Here is a 19,487-nt window from a genome sequence, read left to right as displayed (position 1 = left end):
TTTTCTGAGAGAAAATTACTTTTTTAGGGACATTATGTGCAGAAGAAAAGCCAATAAAACCAATCAAAAAAATGTCCCAGGAGCTTTAAAACGAGCTACATCTACTATGTAAATTACTCCACCAAAGACCCAACGTTTCGAATCCACCGTAAGTATGCAGAAAATAGAAAATAATTAACTATAATTGTGAAGTAACTGAGACCGGCACTTTTCCACTCTGACTTTTTTCCACTCTTTTGGAATTATCTTTTGCTTCTAAAGACTGATTAGATATACCTTGTAATTTTTTTATGTATAGGAAAACATATTATCTGAACGACATACTTATCTGATGATGTAATTGTAAAATCACCTAGTTTAGATCTAAGCCAAGTTGTAGTTTAAACCATAAATAAAATTTGAGTCAATTCTTGTCACATGACACACACACATGTCATCATAAGATCAATGGTAGGGTGACCCATGCACCTACAGAAATACAGTCAACCGCTGATAGTTCGAGACTACCACTGAAGCGTGCACATTCGCCGTGTCGAGGCCAACTTTCTGACAGTATGATAATATAAATAGCCATGGCACGTGCAATTCTCTACAAATCTATCAACTATTACAGCCGTAAAAAATTTATTGTTGACGATTTTGAATAGCAGTAAAATTAAGCTTCTTGGTTATTACAGCAGATTTAGAAATTACGTTCGTTTCATTTTTTAAATCGCTTTATCATTAACTGTACCGTTAAGAGCGGCATCTTTTGGTTTAGTACAAATAATATCTCTGAAACACTCGGGTTAGACAGGAACATGATACTAACAGTAGTTTCATTTTACTTTTACAAGCTTCTTAAAACAATTGTTGAGCTAGCTAACGTGCTCATTTCTAAATTCAATTTCTTGTTCTAGCTTTCTGTTATGTTTCGTAAAAAAGTAGTCTTGATTATCCCGACCTGTCAATCAGCCTTAGAATGGTCGATAGACTGGTTAAGCGAGACTAATTTCAAAACAAGGGCACGTAACCTATCTTTTACTCAAAAGTGTCTGGATGTTATGGACCACACATGGAACCAGTTTTCAGTCTATTATTTATAGATGATTAATGGTCATAGCTTATTAAGTACAACATGATCGTTTATTTAGTGACTATAATTGTGTAAAACTGATTTGAGGCTTGGCATATATATAAATATTGTGGCGAAATTGTCGAGATATATGGAGATATTTATTTATGGTGGGTCACCCTATCAATGGCAGTTAAATTCAAGCCAGTTGAATGAAATACTAATAGTAGCCTAAAAGTGGCTCACTTTTTACATTATCAATAGATTTACTAGACATAAGTGTTAATTATTTAAGAAGTGGTAATCTGAAACAGAAAAAGAATAATCCTTTCACTACTTTCAGTAAGGTTATAAATGTAATACTAATAGACTAGCCTATTTTTTTCTACGTCAAATCAGTGTTGTATCTTTTTGTGATAACATTTTTTTTATTTTTTTTTAATTACAACCCGATAGAATGTTTATTGTGTTTTCTCATTTATAGAATCTGTCCACCAATTTTTTCTATTATTATGTCAGGATGCTCTTTAAGTTCATGTATGTGCTGTGGGGAAAAGACGCTCTGTCGTTAATAATTGAGTAACTGCTGTCAATGTTACAACTTTGTCAACAACACTTCAGTCAGAGACGGCCTTTTATTAATGTTGCTGGTAGTGACTATTGACTATGCTTAGATCACAATATCATATAGTCTGTGGAAAGTTGTAACTTATGATATTCTTTACTGATAAGGAGTAGGATCCTCAAATTGATAGCTGTAACTATTCGCTTGATCTCTACGATCAATGAGCGTGATGACATCAGGGCAAGTTAATTAGGTTTTTTTAAATTATTAAGAAAAGTAGGACAAGTGCTGGAAGTAGGTATACCTGGATAAGAATATTTCCTATTTAGTGTAAATGAGTATGTAGAATAGTACTTGAATTACAGGACCCAAGCAAACTGTTGATATTAAAATATGCCATACTTTAGTTCCAGTTTGTGTTGATTGAGTGATAACTACCTCATGCTTGTGTCTCCTGTTCTTGAAACCTTAAAGGAGTTAAACTTATTTTATTTTGGTAAAAAATACAGTGTTAAATTGGGTTGATGTGGTGTTTCATTGAGTGATGGATTAAATATGTTTCGAGAGGCTAAGCGGAATTCGGCTTGTGTACTAATTTTATTTTGTAGTCTGTATTGTTGTCACCCCAGTCCGCCTGGCACCCACAAACACTTATGGACGCTTTAGAGGCTTAGGTTGATATCCAGTTGACTTTAAATTTATACACAATGTTTTATGGTCATGAGACGAAGAAGCTTGTCGATTTTCAACGATATTCAATAATTACTACCCAAGTTATGTCACTTGATCACTTTGAAATTAATATCCGATTGACTTTAGAAGATTATGGTCATGAGACAAAGACGCCTATTGATTTTCAACGATTTCTAATAATTACGACCAGAGTTATGGCCCTTGATTACTTAGAAAAATGTTGTGGATGACATAAAATTGGATAAAATGCCACTCAGCACAATTTAACTTCTCGTGTCATGTAAAACTGTGCATTATCTATTGTCCTTAACAACCCCCTCCACCGTTCACTTTCAGCTCATGGACAGCCCAGGAAAAAAAAAGTGCCCCTTAGATAGCAAATATATGAAATTACTCTTCTTATAATCTCTTAAAGGGACAATAACACTCTTGCTGGCTTGAAAGCTCCAGAAAATAAATAATATCTCTATCTATGTACTGGATGTTTAAGTGTCCTACCTGTTGTGTAAATTATCCATTACATCCTATTTTACTTGTCCAGAGGGTTCGAAAATATTTTTAAATCGAAGTTTCATTTGAAATGGTTTACGTTAGACGTTTCAAACCATTATGTTGAATTTTTCAAAAATTTTAAATAAGGTGTGTTAAGATGAAATTAGTATCATCAATTAATTGAAATATTCTAAAATAGTACAATTTGTTGACCAGAATAAAGATTGGGACATATTATTCAGTTACAATAAGAGTGGTTTTGAGCCTTTAAAACCAAATTTATGATTATTCAGGAGAGTTTTCATAAAAAAAATTAATCAGTATGTCATTCTCTGCTAATTTTGTCCTTGTACAGAGCCTGTTTGTCCACATGAGCCAATTTTATAAATTGAATATGACATAGTTTGTAGTTTTGTACATTGTAGGCTATTCCCTCATATCAAGATTCAAATTGTTCAGAAATGATTCAAGTGGTTGGAGGTGGACAAAAGCTTTCAATCACCTTTCGTTTTGACTTGAGTCCTTGAAATGATCAATTATTTGAGCCCTTGAAATGGTCACTTATTTGATCTATGGTGATATGGAACCCAGTGTAGAAGACCACCTTAAATTTTAAGCATTATTTTATTATATCTACTGCCTGTATATGGGGTCCGTGTCAAAACCCCCTTGGTCAAAACCCCCCTAGGTCATAACCCCCTTGGACTTAAATTAAAAGGGACAAAACCCCCCTTTTTATTTATTTTTTTTTATTAATTTATTTCATTTATTTATTTTTATTTTTAAAAAAATATTTGAAAAATAAAATATTTAAAAAAATATGATGACCAACTAAAACAATTGACCAAACAATTAACATAACATAAGCTGCTTTTTACTAGGAATAACATAGCCTCAATTATTGTAATCATTCAAGTGAAATGCAATTATCTGATCAATCTCAACTGAAGTCATGGCACTACAATTTAAAATCTCCTATACCACCCCTATTCCCTACAGAACTCTAAAACGTTCATCTGAAGACACTTGGTGGTGGGTCTCGCACTAACAATCTATGCGAGTCTTGGAACAGGGCGTTCAGATCCCTGCTGGGAATATCACACCCCACAATCTGGCTGGCTCGCAAACGTCTCTGTCTGGATCACAGCAATGTCAAGACTGCAGTCCTGCAATATTCACACGGACAACCACCAAAAATGCGAGTTCGTAAAACAACAAAAGATCTACAAGAAAGACTTTACAACTTGTGTGCAAACCCTAAAAGGTAGACTATTGGGCACACCATCTGATGGAAATAATTTCACCCATATAATTGCAAATGAAATATAAAAATAATTATTTTGTTGTGTACTTCACTTCAAAAACCACAAAATCATAATTTTGAAATGATTAATTTTATATAATATAAAAATAGTGTGTTTTAACCAGAGGGGGTTCTGACTTATGAGGTTTTTGACCGGAGGGGTTTTTGACCGTATCCCCTGTATATGATGTCACTTATAAATGTTAAATGTGACTTTGTTGTCAGAGATAAAGATTGCCGGTAATCACTTCTTGTATAATTTATTTTTTGGTTAAACCATGGTTAAACTAGTACAGATTTTTTCATAATCCAAGGCAGAGATTAATCTGATTTTTTTTGTGCTGTAAATAATAACATACATGTAGGTTTTATTCTTCAACAGAAATGAAATGAAATGAAATGGGGTTTAATGTCCTACTGTTCTGCTCCTAACCTGGGCTAATGAAGACGGGCATACGCCGTACAGTGTGCTATGAGGGAAATTTTGCCCGGGCAGCGGCACTATTGCCTACTCTTATATCGAATTCCAACTGCCAAGGGATCTTTTACGTGCATTCCAATGTATACACGGGACCTCGGTTTTTCGTCTCATCCGAAGGACTAGACAGCTGTTCTTGTCAGGCCCTCCGTCCTGCATCACCGACAAGGGGGAACCACGCCGGAAAATCTGGATGAACTTTCTCGGCCAATGCAGGGATCAAACACCCGACCTCCAGGCTAGCGAGCCAGCGCCTTACCCACTTAGCCACGTGGTATTCCTTTACAGACTTATCATTTTAGTAAAGTTGTATTGTAGAATTAATGTGTACAGTTGGTTGAGGATACATTTAATAACACAAACAGGTTCTGCAGTGAATGCTAAACAATCATTATGATCTCTGGACAACATAACATCATAATTATACGGATTAGGTGTGCTTATATATGAATATTTGTTCAGATTACACTGATAAGAGTTGTTCTATGTGTTCACCCTGGGCCAGTGCTACCATTAGGCCAAGTAGACCTACATAATGTAGATTCCTGAAATCTCGACCTAAGGCACAAGTCTCAGAAGAACACACTACTGATCTTAGGGGGTCACATTTTTATGCAATAGAAATGAAATGAAATGGGGTTGAACATACTACTGGGTTAATGAAGACGGGTGTACGCCAAGGGATCTTTTACATGCATGCCAATGTGTACACAGGACTTTGATTTTTTGTACCATCCGAATGACTAGACAGCTGTCCTGGTCAGGTCCTCAGTCCTGCACCACTGACAAGGAGAAACCACGCCGGAAAATCCTAGCCAACACCGGAATCGAACCTGCAACCTTTATACAAGCCCATCATGTAAACTGCCTTTTCTACAAACAGTGTTTTTCATATGGCCACTTTCCACTGTGGCTGTATTACATGTATGTCGTCACTCTGTCAGTTGGGGAACTTGATAAAGACTATAGTTTTTAATTGAATCTTTTCAAATTTGGCGTTAGTATTCATCATTCTACGACTTTCAGTTCCAGAGTTATCCATCCCCCATTTTGGCGAAAATATCAAATTTGGTGTACAGACTTCAATGATTTTCATTTCTTTGTAGACATTGATTGAGTTTGGTTGAACTCCCAATTTAAAATCTAAGTACAGTAAAAAATAAACTAGTATGTTTTCATGTACTATAATATAAATAAAGACAACCGTCCATAAGCTGTCTTTTTAAAATCAAAATAGAATTAAAATATTGATATGCCCAGTTTCAAACAGTCTTTCAGATATAGATTGCGGAAGACCCAATATTGCAATATTTGGATTTTTTCATTACAACCCAATTCATTAATGTGTAAGTATATGTATCTTATGTCCACACAATAAGAAAACAATGCTTGGACGCCCACTTTAAACAAACGATAAAATTTATTAGAGGTGGATTTGATGGGCGTTATCAATTGCTATTTGGTTTGTGGAAGACACAGTATTGCAATATTTTTAGCTTTCTTTGTATGTACATGTATCTCATAGGAACACTGACAAACAATAGGCATTATGAGAAAGTGAGTTGATCAACACTATCAATTCATAGATATATCAAATTAACATGTAGTGAGATAGTAGTTGATATCATGATATTGTGGTCTCTTATCAAGAGAGTAGAGTTTAAATGGTTAATAAACAAAATGGTAGAAAATGAGGTTGTAATTTGGAGTTAGAGGTAGTGTTTGCCATCCTATGTGATTCTGATACATGTATTTCTGTTATTGTGATATTATTTGATATGGTAAGTTCCTTGGTTGCTTATATTGATTATTAATATAACACAACATGTATATATGTATGACTTAGTATAATGAGATTTATAAGGTCATCTGTTTGACTCTTTCAAATTTATTTGTATCTGATTAGCCCAACCTGAGCAGAAAAGTAGAATGCTAAACCCCATATCATTTCATTTATTTGAAAGTATGATATACATGTAACCAGAAAAAAAAATCAAATTATAGACCAAATCAGCCAAATAAGCACAAATATATTTTACATGTACCAAGTGGCTATAGATTTCGATTGATTTAAAAGTGTTTAATATCGCAAATGTTGATACATTTTTGTCTAGTATTGATTTATTTAATATCATATGAATGTTGTGGATTAAATTGTGATAGATATCATTGAAAATATCCTGATGTCCTTTATCATACTTGAAGCAAAGATTACTTGAGTAGAATGTGTATATTATAGTATTACCAGTATTACACTGCACTTGACTTTAAACTATGTACTTATATGTTTCAATGATAAATTATTTTAATTTCAAGTTGTCTCTACATCATGTACTTAACGACATATCATTCAATCTGGTTAAAAAACGGATGTTAATTTTGTTTCGTTTTTTTTACGTGTTTCGGACCTTCGGTCAAAAGGGTATTGTTTTCGTAAGTGTTTTTATTATTTAATTTTTTTTTTTGTGGAGTTTAGGCAGAGTTTACAGCCAAAACTGTACATGGTGCCAACATTCTGCCAACGTAGATGTTGTTCGCATCTTTGAATGTATTATTAAATATTAATTGGGTTATTTTTGACATTTTTTTTGTGACAGCTTCTGGAAACTTCCTGCAATTACAGAGGCCTTCCAGTTTTTCCTGAACATAAATAGTTCTCTCTGTTTTAAAAATAGACCAAAAATGACATATAGTGGTGTTAGCCCCAAATATTATCTTTCATTTCCAGAGACCTTGTTCCATAACATTTTCAACCGTTTGGCCGCAATATTGGATTTTAAAAAAGGTCCTTCAAAGGTGCATGCCAATTGTACACGGGACCTCGTTTTTTTCATCCCATCCGAACGACTATAGGTTGTCCCTTGTCAGGACCTCTGTTCTGTACCACTTAATGAATTTCTTTATATTGGTGTCCAGGACCAATTGTGTTGAATTGTGAGAATGTATGTAACATGGGCATGATTCTTAGTATTTTTAGAGTTCCATTTGTAATATAGTTGTCACTTATCAGATGTAAATATACATAGCTAAATTTAGTATTGTATCAAGCTGAAAGAAGGTTGGTGTGTGATTTGCATTTTTTGGGAAAATATCAACTGGCTTAATCCTGTATTCAGATTGATTATTTAACAGTTCATTAAGAAAACAAAATCAAAAACGAAATTGAAATCTAGTTTTTATACGCCCACATTGAAATGTGGTCATATATGATCGTCGCCGCGGTCCGGCGTCCAATGCTTGTGGACGCTCTAGAGGCTAAAGTTAATATCTGATTGACTTTAAATTTATACACAGTGTTTAAGGTCATGAGACAAAGAAGCCTATTGATTTTCAGCGATTTCCAATAATTACTACCAGAGTTATGGCCCTTGATCGCTTCAAAAAATCTTGTGGACGTTCTAGAGGTCAAAGTTAATATCCGATTGACTTTAAATTTATACACAGTGTTTAAAGTCATGAGACGTAGAAGCCTATCGATTTTCAGCGATTTCCGATAATTACTTCTAGAGTTATGGCCCTTGATCACTTCAAAAAATCTTGTGGACGCTCTATGAGCTTCCCCAAGAAAGTTTGGACAACTTGACAGCCGCAAATGCGATTTCCTGTTATTCCAGCCCTGATTTGCCATTTTTTCTGCTATTTTACCCTGTGAGTCAAGCAACTTTAAAGTTTTTTAATGGTTTGCAACCAAAATCCCACTCTATGCCGACCTGACTTCCACTCATCCTATCATCCAATAAGACAATAGCATTCACAAATAATAATCAATGTCCGAAAAATGTTGCACAAAGCAGTGTAGCTGCAGACGAAATGTTTTAATCTATAGTCAAATCTTTACAAAATCGCGGTATTCAATTAACAGAAAAGTAAAATTAGTGTTTTATTAGATTTCGGGCATTTTATTTTGCCAATTAGATGCTATTTTGCCAAGCAGACAAAATATTTTAATCTGTAGTCAATACAATACAAATTCACGGTATTCAATAAACAGTACGCCAATGAAGATTGGAAAAACAATGTACTAAATTTATTTCCCAAGTCTTGCCAACATACAATGTAGTGTACTATATAACAGGACTTGCCATCATTTGGTATCAGTGTGTTAAATGACCTAATTATATTATGTAAAAACAAGACACTTAGTTTAGATATGCGGACTGATACCAATCTGTTACGTTTATCTTTCACTGATTAGATCGTAATTATATAAAATCAATTACCATTGTACTTAGTGCAGTGTTTACAGCTAATGTTCTGGTCAAGGGTTAAGACCAGGAATACTGTTTTTACCTTGAGGCACTTGGCTGTTAAATATCACCAACTGGCAACCCGACTATTGTCTGCCAGCTTATTGTGTGCCAGCTTAAGTGAGGGAGCGGTTGTTATTTCTTGATCAAATGGTTAGACGTTTTTTTGAACATTGAGGGATGTCAAGGTACAAAAGACTGCAATTAAACGGTGAAAAAAGAAGTTGACAGAAATAATTAAGAATTTACTTAGGCCTCAATATGTATGGTAAATGTACAGTAAGTAATGATAAATACATTCAGAAAGATAGGTTGCCAGGCAACGAAACATACGCCCACAGCAGCTAAATCGTCCGGGCAGTCAACAAGAGTTGTCGCATATTTTTACTTTTTTCGGTAATGAAACATTTATAATACACTAAAATCTGATTAAAATCAGAAAACCATTAGAATTTGTTTGGTTTTTATAAAGTTCTGCCCCATGCTAACGTTTTGTATACAAAACTTTTAATACTGTATCATGGATTTAGCTGTTCCAAGTCATAAAAATTCATTGAAAATCAATATATTTGTTCGTCTCAAGATCTTAAACTCTGTGTATCAATCTGAAGTCAATCGGATATTAACTTTGGCCTCTAGAGCGTCCACAAGATTTTTCAAAGTGATCAAGGGCCATAACTTTGGCAGTAATTATCAGAAATCTTTGAAAATCAATAGGATTATTCGCCTTGTGACCTCAAACACTGTGTATAAATTTAAAGTCAATCAGATATTAACTTTAGCCTTTAGAGCATCCACAAAGTTTTTTGAAGTGATCAAGGACCATAACTCTGGCAGTAATTATCGAAAATCACTGAAAATGAATAGACTTCTTCGTCTCATGACCTTAAACACTGTGTATAAAATTTAAAGTCAATCGGATATTAACTTTAGACTCTAGAGCGTCCACAAGTTTTTTAAAAATGATCAAGGGCCATAACTCTGGCAGTAATTATCGTAAATTGCTGAAAATCAATAGGATTCTTCGTCTCATGACCTTAAGCACTGTGTATAAATTTAAAGTCAATAGGATATAATAACTTTGGCCTCTATAGAGAGTCCACAAGATTTTTTTGAAGTGATCAAGAGCCATAACTCTGGCAGTTATTATCAGAAATCGCTGAAAATCAATAGGCTTCTTCGTCTCATGACCTTAAACACTTTGTATAAATTTAAAGTCAATCGGATATTAACTTTGGACTCTAGATAGCCAAAAGATTTTTTGAAGTGATCAAGGGCCATAACTCTGGCAGTAATTATCGGAAATCGCTGAAAATCAATAGGCTTCTTCGTCTCATGGCCTTAAACACTGTATATAAATTTAAAGTCAATCGGATATTAACTTTAGCCTCTAGAGCGTCCACAAGCAATTGTGGACGCCCGTAAACGGACCGACAGGGGCGACGACAATATACGACCACATTTCAATGTGGGCGTATAAAAATGGACCCTACCACAATGAAGCTAAGTTGACAGACATTGCATCTAAGAACAGCTTACTTATAGCTATAGGTGTCCCCAGCGAATACAAAGTTTTGAGAGGGAATTCAAGCAAATTTTTGATAGATTGGTTACTTTGAATATGTTTTTAGTCCAAATATATCATCAAATGACAAAGTTTGTATGCAGAAATGGAATTCACATTTAGTACATTTATCTAAAGATTAAAATAATGTTCCACTTACATGTACAGAGGTACAGTATAACAAAAAATTTTTTAGATTCATGGAAATGAAATAGTTTAATGTCCTACTATTCTGCATTGACAGGGCTAATGAAGACAAGTGTAGGCATACAGTGTGCTATGAGGGTAATTTTGCCCAGATAGTGGCGCTACGGCCTACTCTTATTTCGAATTTCAACTCTCAAGGGTTCTTTTAATGTACATGCACTCCAATGTGTACACGGGTCCTTGGAGGCTTAGTTTTTTCATCACAGGCCCTCCGTCCTCTATGGGGCTCTACCACTGACAAGAAGAAAGGATGTTGGAAAATTCTAGAGATCTATCTTGGCCAACAGGGGACCTCCTGATTAGTGAACCGGTGCCTTACAATCGGCGCCACCCTGGCTTCTTGGAAGAAAAGTGATATAAAAATTTATTATAGAAGTGTGATATTGAGCTTGATTATAGGCTGAAGTGATTTTACTATTATCTTTGAGAAGTTGATGACAGGATTCTCTTCAACAAACTTCCATTATCTTTGAGGTCAAATTCCTAAACTTGAAGAAATCGGGCTGATTTCTAGTTAGTCTTAAGAGTGTATACTGGGTCGCCCAGACATACATGTATTATGTATATGATAGAAATAAGTACATATATCTAATAAAACCAGACAATGTCAACAATAAAGTCTGGATGACCAAGTAGATAACATCAATTATGAGTTCTGTAGACTGTATTGCCATTAAGAATGGAGACACTGCTTATTATACATTTGTTATGGATGGCTGAAAAAAATGAATATTAAAATTAAAGGGCCGTACATAAAACATTGAATTGAAAAGTAAGAGTTGTTAGTGAGATAGTTGGGTTAGGTGACTGAATGGCTCAATGCATGCCCTTTAGACCATAAGGTCTGTCATTGAGTTAAGTGGCATGGTTATGACATTGAGTTAAGTGGCATGGTTATGATTCCCCGCTTGTATGTGACAAGGAGTAAGGTCGCCTGTCCAACCTTGTGGTTTCTCTGGGTGCTCTGGTTTCCTCCCACTGCTAGGGTTCTTTACGTGTTCTCCCAAATGTACACTGTACCTCAGTTTTTCGTGCCATCTGATTGACTAGACACTGGCTTATCAGGCCTTCCGTCCTGTATCCACTGACAAGGGGAAACCACTCTGGAAAATTCTGGGGAACTTTATCGAACAACACTGGGATTGAACCCCAGATCTCTTGGTCAGTGAGCCAGCGCTGTTCTCACTGAGCCACTGCCGTTGCTATAGCACTGAACTATTGAGACGTTTTTACGAGAAACTGATTATGGCTAATCAATTTGCAATTCCTTTTCAAACACATTTACAGCAAAAATTTGCCTAATCGGTTTCACCTAATTTACCACAACAATTTGCCAAATCGATTATGAAAATTTTCCAACTTGCTCGCCTGCCGGAATGACGATTCGATTCCCAAGATGGCGTCCCCAACAAGTGACACGACATGCCCGACGTTACTTCATTTTCTTTTGAATTTCACGTTAAAATATATATATCATGGACATTCCTAATAAGAATACGGAACATTTGGGGACAGTCAACTGGTAAAACTTCTCGTTTTTATTTTTGGGTGGTGTCGCCAAGTTTTTATTAACTATTTGATAATGACTACATTATGTTGCCTAAATTATGATTAGATCAGTTTTCAATTTTAATATGAAATGCTCTAATAGAGGTCAAAGTTTAAGAAGGAATTAATAGCGAGCAGAAATACCTTCTGTATCTGTTATCACTCGTCACTTCAGTCTGTTATATAGAAGGATGACTCCTGCTTTCATCACTTCCATTCCTTGAAATCTTCATGCATCTATCGTAGGATGATCTCTGTGTTAAAATTATATTTGAAACGTGTTTAACCAGTTCTATCACATATGTGATAATCACTGACACCAATATTGTCCTTTAATGATACATGCAGACTTGATGATGACAACTTGACACAACAATTTTATTGTGAATCACATCTTGAGGTTAGTAGACATAAATGTGACATAGAACATTATTTATATAGACTTCATTCATTCTGGTGAGTAGATCTCTCTATCTCACCCTTTCAAATCCCTGCTTGTATGTTACAAGGGGTAGGTTCGCCTGTCCAACCCCATGTTTTATTTTTCGGTCCTCTGGTTTCCTCCCACTGCTAAAGATTCCTATGCACAAGCGATTTATTGAAATAGAAACATATTAGTCCCAAAATGACCAAGTCTGTGTCGAGTGGCCATTAAACACCATTTTTCTCGGTCTGAAATGCGAAATTTTTGACAATTAATGATGACATGAAAATTTAGACTGATACTGATCAATGTTGTATACCTGTAGTTATAAAAAATTAACAGCAAATTCCAGCTAAATTGGTCAGGACTGTTTTTATTTGCCCATCCATGTTTCCATGCCCAGTGCCTGGGCACTATTAAAGTGATCTGATTCATTTATCTACTGTACAGAATTTCTTGTTTAGTCGTTAATCAATTTTACATGTCTAAATGTCCAATAATTGAAGTTTAGTTGTAATTGTCATCACCCTGGCTGACAATCTTATTGTCCATCCAATTGTGGACGCTGTATGTAACCCACAGTACTATGTTTATGAGATGAAGAGTCCTAAGTGTATTTTCAACGATTTCCAATAATTTCTGTTAGAGTTGTGGCCCTTGATTATTTAATTTAGAAATATCTTGTGGCCCCTCTAGAGGCAGAAAGTTGTCATCCAACTGATTTAAAATTTACTTGGAGTGTTTGTGTTTTAGAGAAGGAAAAGTCTATTGATTTTTGCCACAAACACTGAAAGTTAGCATCAGATTACCCTTATACATGTTTTTATTATGTTGGCACAAAGAATAATGAGAACTGTATCAAATATTAATTATTTCTGATAATTAGTTTATGTCTTGTTATGCTGCCATTAACCTTATGTAGTTCTTGAATTACTTAGCTGCTGTGTGCGTATGTTTCTTTGTCTGGAAACATAGCTTTTATCTTTGGTTGGGAAAAATAATCGACTTATTCTGAAACCTGCAGATTTTGTTGATAGTTTCTTCTACTAAAGGTGTAAAAGACTAGTTTGTGAGGATGATGCAGATTATGTTGATAATTTTTTCTATAGTCGTAAAGGACTTGAAAACGTTAACAGTCCAGGATTGTGATGATGATACAGATTATGTGAAGATGATGCATATTATGCTGAAAGTTTCTTCTCAAGGTGTAAACTATTTGAAAAAAAACTTAATATAGAGCATAGCCCTTAAGCATCCCTCTTGAGCAAAACTGTTAGTTAAATAAAAATTCAGAACGGGCACAATACACATGTCAACATAGAGTTATCTCCCCCTCTATCAAATCTCATCCAAGTAAGATTACGTGTCTAATCAATGACATAACATATAACATCAATGAAAATAATCCGAACCCTTTTTTTGTTGATTTTTTTTTATAAACAAAATTAATCAGTATTTTATCCAGTACTCATACAATGTAGATCTAAATTAAACTCAATTTGGAAAAACAGAATTATTTAAAAATTTTGCATCACTTGAGAAGGTTTTATCTTTGACAACAATCAGCTTTGCTCTACTCTGACAATACCTGTTACATATTAATAGTCCTGGCTTGTGAGGATGATACAAATTATGTTGATGGTTTCTAAAAGTTGTAAGCGACATAAAAATTAAATAACAAAACACTAGCTTGTGAGGATGATATTAAACACTGGTTAGTTGTGTTATCAACCATATTACATCTACTGGTAAATTAGGTCAAGATTACAATCTGGATGATAATACAGTGGACTCTGTCACATCCGACATCGTACGGGATCGTTACAATAATTCGGATCACACAGTGTTTCGGAATACCGAGCTTTCTCCAAAACCGGAAATACTGTAACTTCGAAAACCGGAAGTTTTTTTATATTGTAGCTTCGAATCACCAGAATGATATTCCCTTTATAAATGATAAACTTTTCTGTACTTTCAAAATTTTATTATATTAAATAATTAACAATAACAATGCATGCGTACAATATATTCATAGAATTGTTTACATGTAATATCAATGCATGCGTACAATATATTTATAAATATCAATGCATGTAATTGTTTAAAGTAGTTTGCTTAAGATTACCGGAAGCATATCGTAAGGAGGAGTCCTGGGCAACATCTTCTAACAAATGAATTGTTGCGATCATCTTTTCGTCCTTAATCTGTGCGAAGTGTTTAATGTCGTTGAGCATGCGTAGTAATTTTGAATAGGTCAAGTCTGTCGTTAATGTATATTCTTCATCGTCCCTGTCTTCAGCCAATTGTCCACTCTGTTACGTGTTCATTTATAATCTGTCGTTCTATGTCCAGTTTTTCAAGCCAATCAAAGTAAACGGCACCTGTCATCCAAGCTTTGCGATTGGCCGACCAACTGACTGGCAGGTTGATCTTGTCCACTCCCTTAAAACATCTCGGGTTAACTGCTTTACCGATCAAAGTAATCAACACACCGATAATCTTACTTGTTAATCTGTTCTGGCTTCACACCCATTGAGTTTTAATCTCACCGATAATTGGATGCTTCACACCCACCGTTTGAAGTACGGATTATACGGTGTCGATTCAATGGAAATTATGTGATGGGACGGCTGATTGATTTCGGAATCCGGAACATATAGAATTCAGATTTACCAGCGATTTTTTGGCTGAAGTAATAAGGAAATAAATCGGGACATGAAAATCATACCGGATGTCACAGCAATCCGGAGTGATCAGAGATCGGATGTGACAGAGTCCACTGTATAAACATTTAATGATCAGTGGTAAAAGGCTTTGTTCTGTAATAACAGAGAGGTAATAATATGATGCTACAAGTATGTGTAAATTAACTCAATTATTGTGTCAACTGATAATTTGTGATTTCTAACCAAATCTTAAGATAATATTTGATCAATCTGGAATTTCTAACACAAGCTTTACAAGGATGTGCATTCTTAATATTGTAGTCTTGATTTTATTTTTACTTTTCTCCAATATATTTTTATTGTCTTTACACAGAGAGTGAGTTGAGTGGTCTAAAGTGAGTCATAGAGTCAAGTGGCTAGGCTTGCATGTGACAAGGAATAGAGACGCCTGCCAAGTGAAAATTTACCATGTTTGTCCTGAAATGATCTAGTTTGTGTTTTGTGAAAGTTAAACCCCAGGTATATTTACATTAACTATCTTTCTTATTGTCTTTTCAACTAGATATGTCCATAGCCACTGAAAGAAAATAACGGCTTACCATCAACCAGAAGCAATCGGTTGTGCTCAACTATTTAAGGACCTGACCCATGATCTATTCCATTTTTTTCATCAAAAAAGAAAACAATTCTTATTCAACTATAAGTTACATGAACTGCAATGTGAATCTTTGTTGTTTCATAAAATAATAAATAGTTTATCACAGGAGTCATTCCAAATTCTGATGGGCCTGTGTGTGTGTGAAATAGCTTTATTTAAACATATGTTTCTCCCCGAACTTAACTGATATCGCCAACAATATGGAGCTGATCCCATTGTCAGATTTTAATTCTTTTACTGTTCACAGTGAAACATTATGCTATCTTAGATTTTATAGAGACCAGTGAAACTAAATACTAGAGTATCAGATGATTTATTGTTGACATATCGACTTAAATAATCATTATACATACTACATATACCATGAACTGTCACAAATAGGGTGCTATATCATCCTCAAGTGTGTGTACAAACCATGCACTAAATGTCTGGACTTTTCATGAGTGGATAACTGGGATATTCGACTTGGTTCAATAAAATCCTGTCATTGTAGGGTTAAGATTTTACCAGATTGATTTTTACTGCCATCAAGTTCAGCATGATAGTAGAAGAGGCTTGTTTTAGCTGCGATTGTGTTGGCACCGAATGAGAAGATTAAATTCAATTAATGTTTTGTAAATGGTGGTATATGAGGCTGATTAAATGTAAATGACCCGGAATGATAAAAGAGACATGAGATCAGTTTGTGTTTATCTTGTAAAAATGGGTTCACTGATGAAATTACATTGAATCAGGCTGGCATCTAATACATGTATATAAACTTGGGATATAACAGTTGTAGACTAGACCAGTTTGAGCATTTACTCAGTGACAAAATTGCTAAAACATTATAATTCTTTAACCTTAAATGCCCAACGAAATGGTTTGGCAATTTTCTTGTAGAAAGAATCCAGATCTATGTTATGTTGTCATATTTGTCGTATTTATCATTTACATCACATCACTCATGATCCGTAGCTATATTATTTGTCTTGAATGCTCTGATTAATTGTCTTTTTTTACATGTTTCCACTCAATGGCTAAATGGTTTGATAATTTTCTTGAGACAAGATACATGTAGAAGCCATCTTCATTCTTCATGCTAGCTTTAGAATAATGAGAAAAAATGTCTGTATATGGCCTTTATTGTCCTTTGCCTTTCTAAGAAAGCAGGGGACTATTAAAATGGGCCTGTCCATCTGTCTGTCACACTCTTTGGGACACAATAACTTTCCTTCTGATTGAGTTCAAACTTGGTGTAGGAGTTTATTAAGTGAATGCCTTGATGGAGTTCGAAGATGAGAATTTTCTACTTAGGGTAAGCACAGATAAGCAATTTAGTTGATGCTTTGGAACACGATAACTTTAGTTCTAACTGATAGAGAGGGATGAAACTTAGTGTATAGTTTCACTGTCAGGTACTTCAAAACCTGAGTTTGATCATGAACATTTTATGCTTAGACGAACTATACTAAGCAAAGATAATCAGATTGATTACTCAATATACTTTTGAAAAAGATAACTGTGCAAATAATTAATATGTCATCTGTTTATTTTAGGATTTGGTGGGGGCTATTAGCACTATAATAGTACTTGTTAACTATATGTAGTCTTGATTAACACATTTAATTGTCTGTTAGAACATTTGGTTCCAGGGAACAAGATAATTCATGTCAATTCTGGACTTATCCCATATTTAAGTTAAACCGAAATTAAAGTAGAGGACTATTAAAAAAAAAATGTGTTTTTCTGTATGTCCGTCATAGGTTTTGAGACACAATAACTCTGCTTTTAATGGAGTTTGAATGGTTAAACTTGATGCCTTGATGAGGATATTGAATTTCAGGTGAAAGGCAACCTATCTTTTAGAAATATTTACCTTGTAAAACCTATAGATGCATGTACTTTTAATGTTCATGATGTAGGTTAATGTTGATTTAATTATGTTATTTCTGGATATTCAGTTGAGTGGAGATTTTCAAAGGAGTGGATCGGGGGAATATGAATGTATACACTATGATGATAATCAGATATTTTAATGTTTCATGATTAAAGTATTTAGTGGTTTGATGACCAACTAGATAGATCATTAAGCATAGAAAGAAAGCTTCATTTAAACAGGTGTGGGGTTAGATGGCCGAATGGTTAGCACGTGCGCGCTGTATCATAAAGTCTGTCATTGAGTCAACTGGCGTGGTTTCGTTTCCCCGGTTGTACGTGACAAGGAGTAGGGTCGCCTGTCCAACCTCGTGGGTTTTCACCGGGTCCTCTGGTTTACTCCCACTGTTTAAAGACCCCTACGCGCAAGTGTACTATTATTGAAATAAAATTAAACCATCCATATGTTAGTCCCGAAATGACCTAGTTTGTGTCGAGTGGACGTTAAATCCCATTTCTCTCTCTCTCTTTCATTTTAACAATGTACATATTGTGACACAGATTAATGGTTCATTGATTAACCAAAGTCACAATATAGAGATACTCTGTTGTCAATAAACTGCATTCAGGTTTTTGAGCATTGTCACATAAACCATTCAAGATATCTATCTTACAGTTTGTACACACATCAATATATATGAAATGAAATGGAGTTTTAACCTCCTACTTTTCTGCACTGACTGGGCTAACCAAGACAGGTCAATGTTTTAATTTCTAATTAGTAGTTTCTCAGGTTTAAGGAAATTTGACGTAGTTTTTGTATAAAATGCGCAGGATGTTGATGATTGAGTTTTCTTGTTGGGTTGAAGAAGGTATTGGTATGATTTAAGAACTTTACGGTCATTGGCAAAATTACGAAGAATGGACATTTTGTGATTATCACTCAAGAAATCATATTCTGGTTCCAATGTGTGCTGTGTCATAATAAAATTTTATCAGTCTATAATTTTATTGTAGATTAGTTTGTAGTTAAAGCCCCGCGTGCCAGAATAAAAAGTTAAATATAGATATATAAGAAGATTTATTTTAAAAACATTTTGGTCCAAAAAGTATTCAGATCAATTAATTCTAACACAAGTTAGACTCATTCAAAGTTTATATTACCCTACGATTATTTGATCCTCAGTCTCAGAAGCATGAGGTTCTTTGGGTAATTGATAGTTCTAATGAGCGATATCTTTAATGCGATCTAATTATATTTAATTACTGTCACACCAATCATCTTGTGTTTGCTTATTTGTTTCGGGTTCTGTTCTCCAGAGAATGAAGCACAAACATCAGTTTCTGTTCATTTCATACACGTACAAGCCAGAATATTATTCATGAAAGTTTGTCTATACATGGATGTGCTTAGTTATGTAATAACAGCAGTCTTCACATTAAATTGATATATCAATGATCTGGCTTCTTATATCGTTATAAGTGTTCGATCAGTAACAAAGTTGACAATAGAACTATTTTCATTTATTCATTATGACCATTGATTGGTCCTCCCAGAGGTTTTACTAAATGAACAGTAGGATAAACCATTGATAATTCTACTAATTAGTTGTGCCCTTAGCGATGACAAATCAATACAAGTAGATGTACAGTACCCGCTATATAATTTATAGGGTGTCTGTGGCCAGTCTAAAAGCCGTATTGAAAACATTCTGAGTCAGTTTTGTCATA

General features: G+C 34.6%; 2 protein-coding genes across 2 annotated transcripts in view; both read left to right on the top strand.

Annotated features, from left to right (window-relative positions):
• Positions 1–19,487, top strand: part of LOC126824446 (procathepsin L) — a 71,498-nt gene continuing 52,011 nt past the window's right edge. Inside the window, exon 1 of the mRNA XM_050553678.2 lies at positions 1–148. The gene's annotated coding sequence lies outside the window, so the exon portion shown is untranslated. The remainder of the gene's footprint in view (positions 149–19,487) is intronic.
• LOC126824443 (beta-1,3-galactosyltransferase 5) overlaps positions 4,691–19,487 on the top strand; it is a 31,131-nt gene continuing 16,334 nt past the window's right edge. Inside the window, exon 1 of the mRNA XM_050553673.2 lies at positions 4,691–4,859. Within this exon, the coding sequence (XP_050409630.1) occupies positions 4,779–4,859 (81 nt within the window). The 5' untranslated portion in view covers positions 4,691–4,778. The remainder of the gene's footprint in view (positions 4,860–19,487) is intronic.

The sequence above is a fragment of the Patella vulgata genome, chromosome 6 (genome assembly GCF_932274485.2).
Source record: "Patella vulgata chromosome 6, xgPatVulg1.2, whole genome shotgun sequence".
Lineage (NCBI taxonomy): Eukaryota > Metazoa > Mollusca > Gastropoda > Patellidae > Patella > Patella vulgata.
This window is presented reverse-complemented; position numbering and strand designations above follow the sequence as displayed.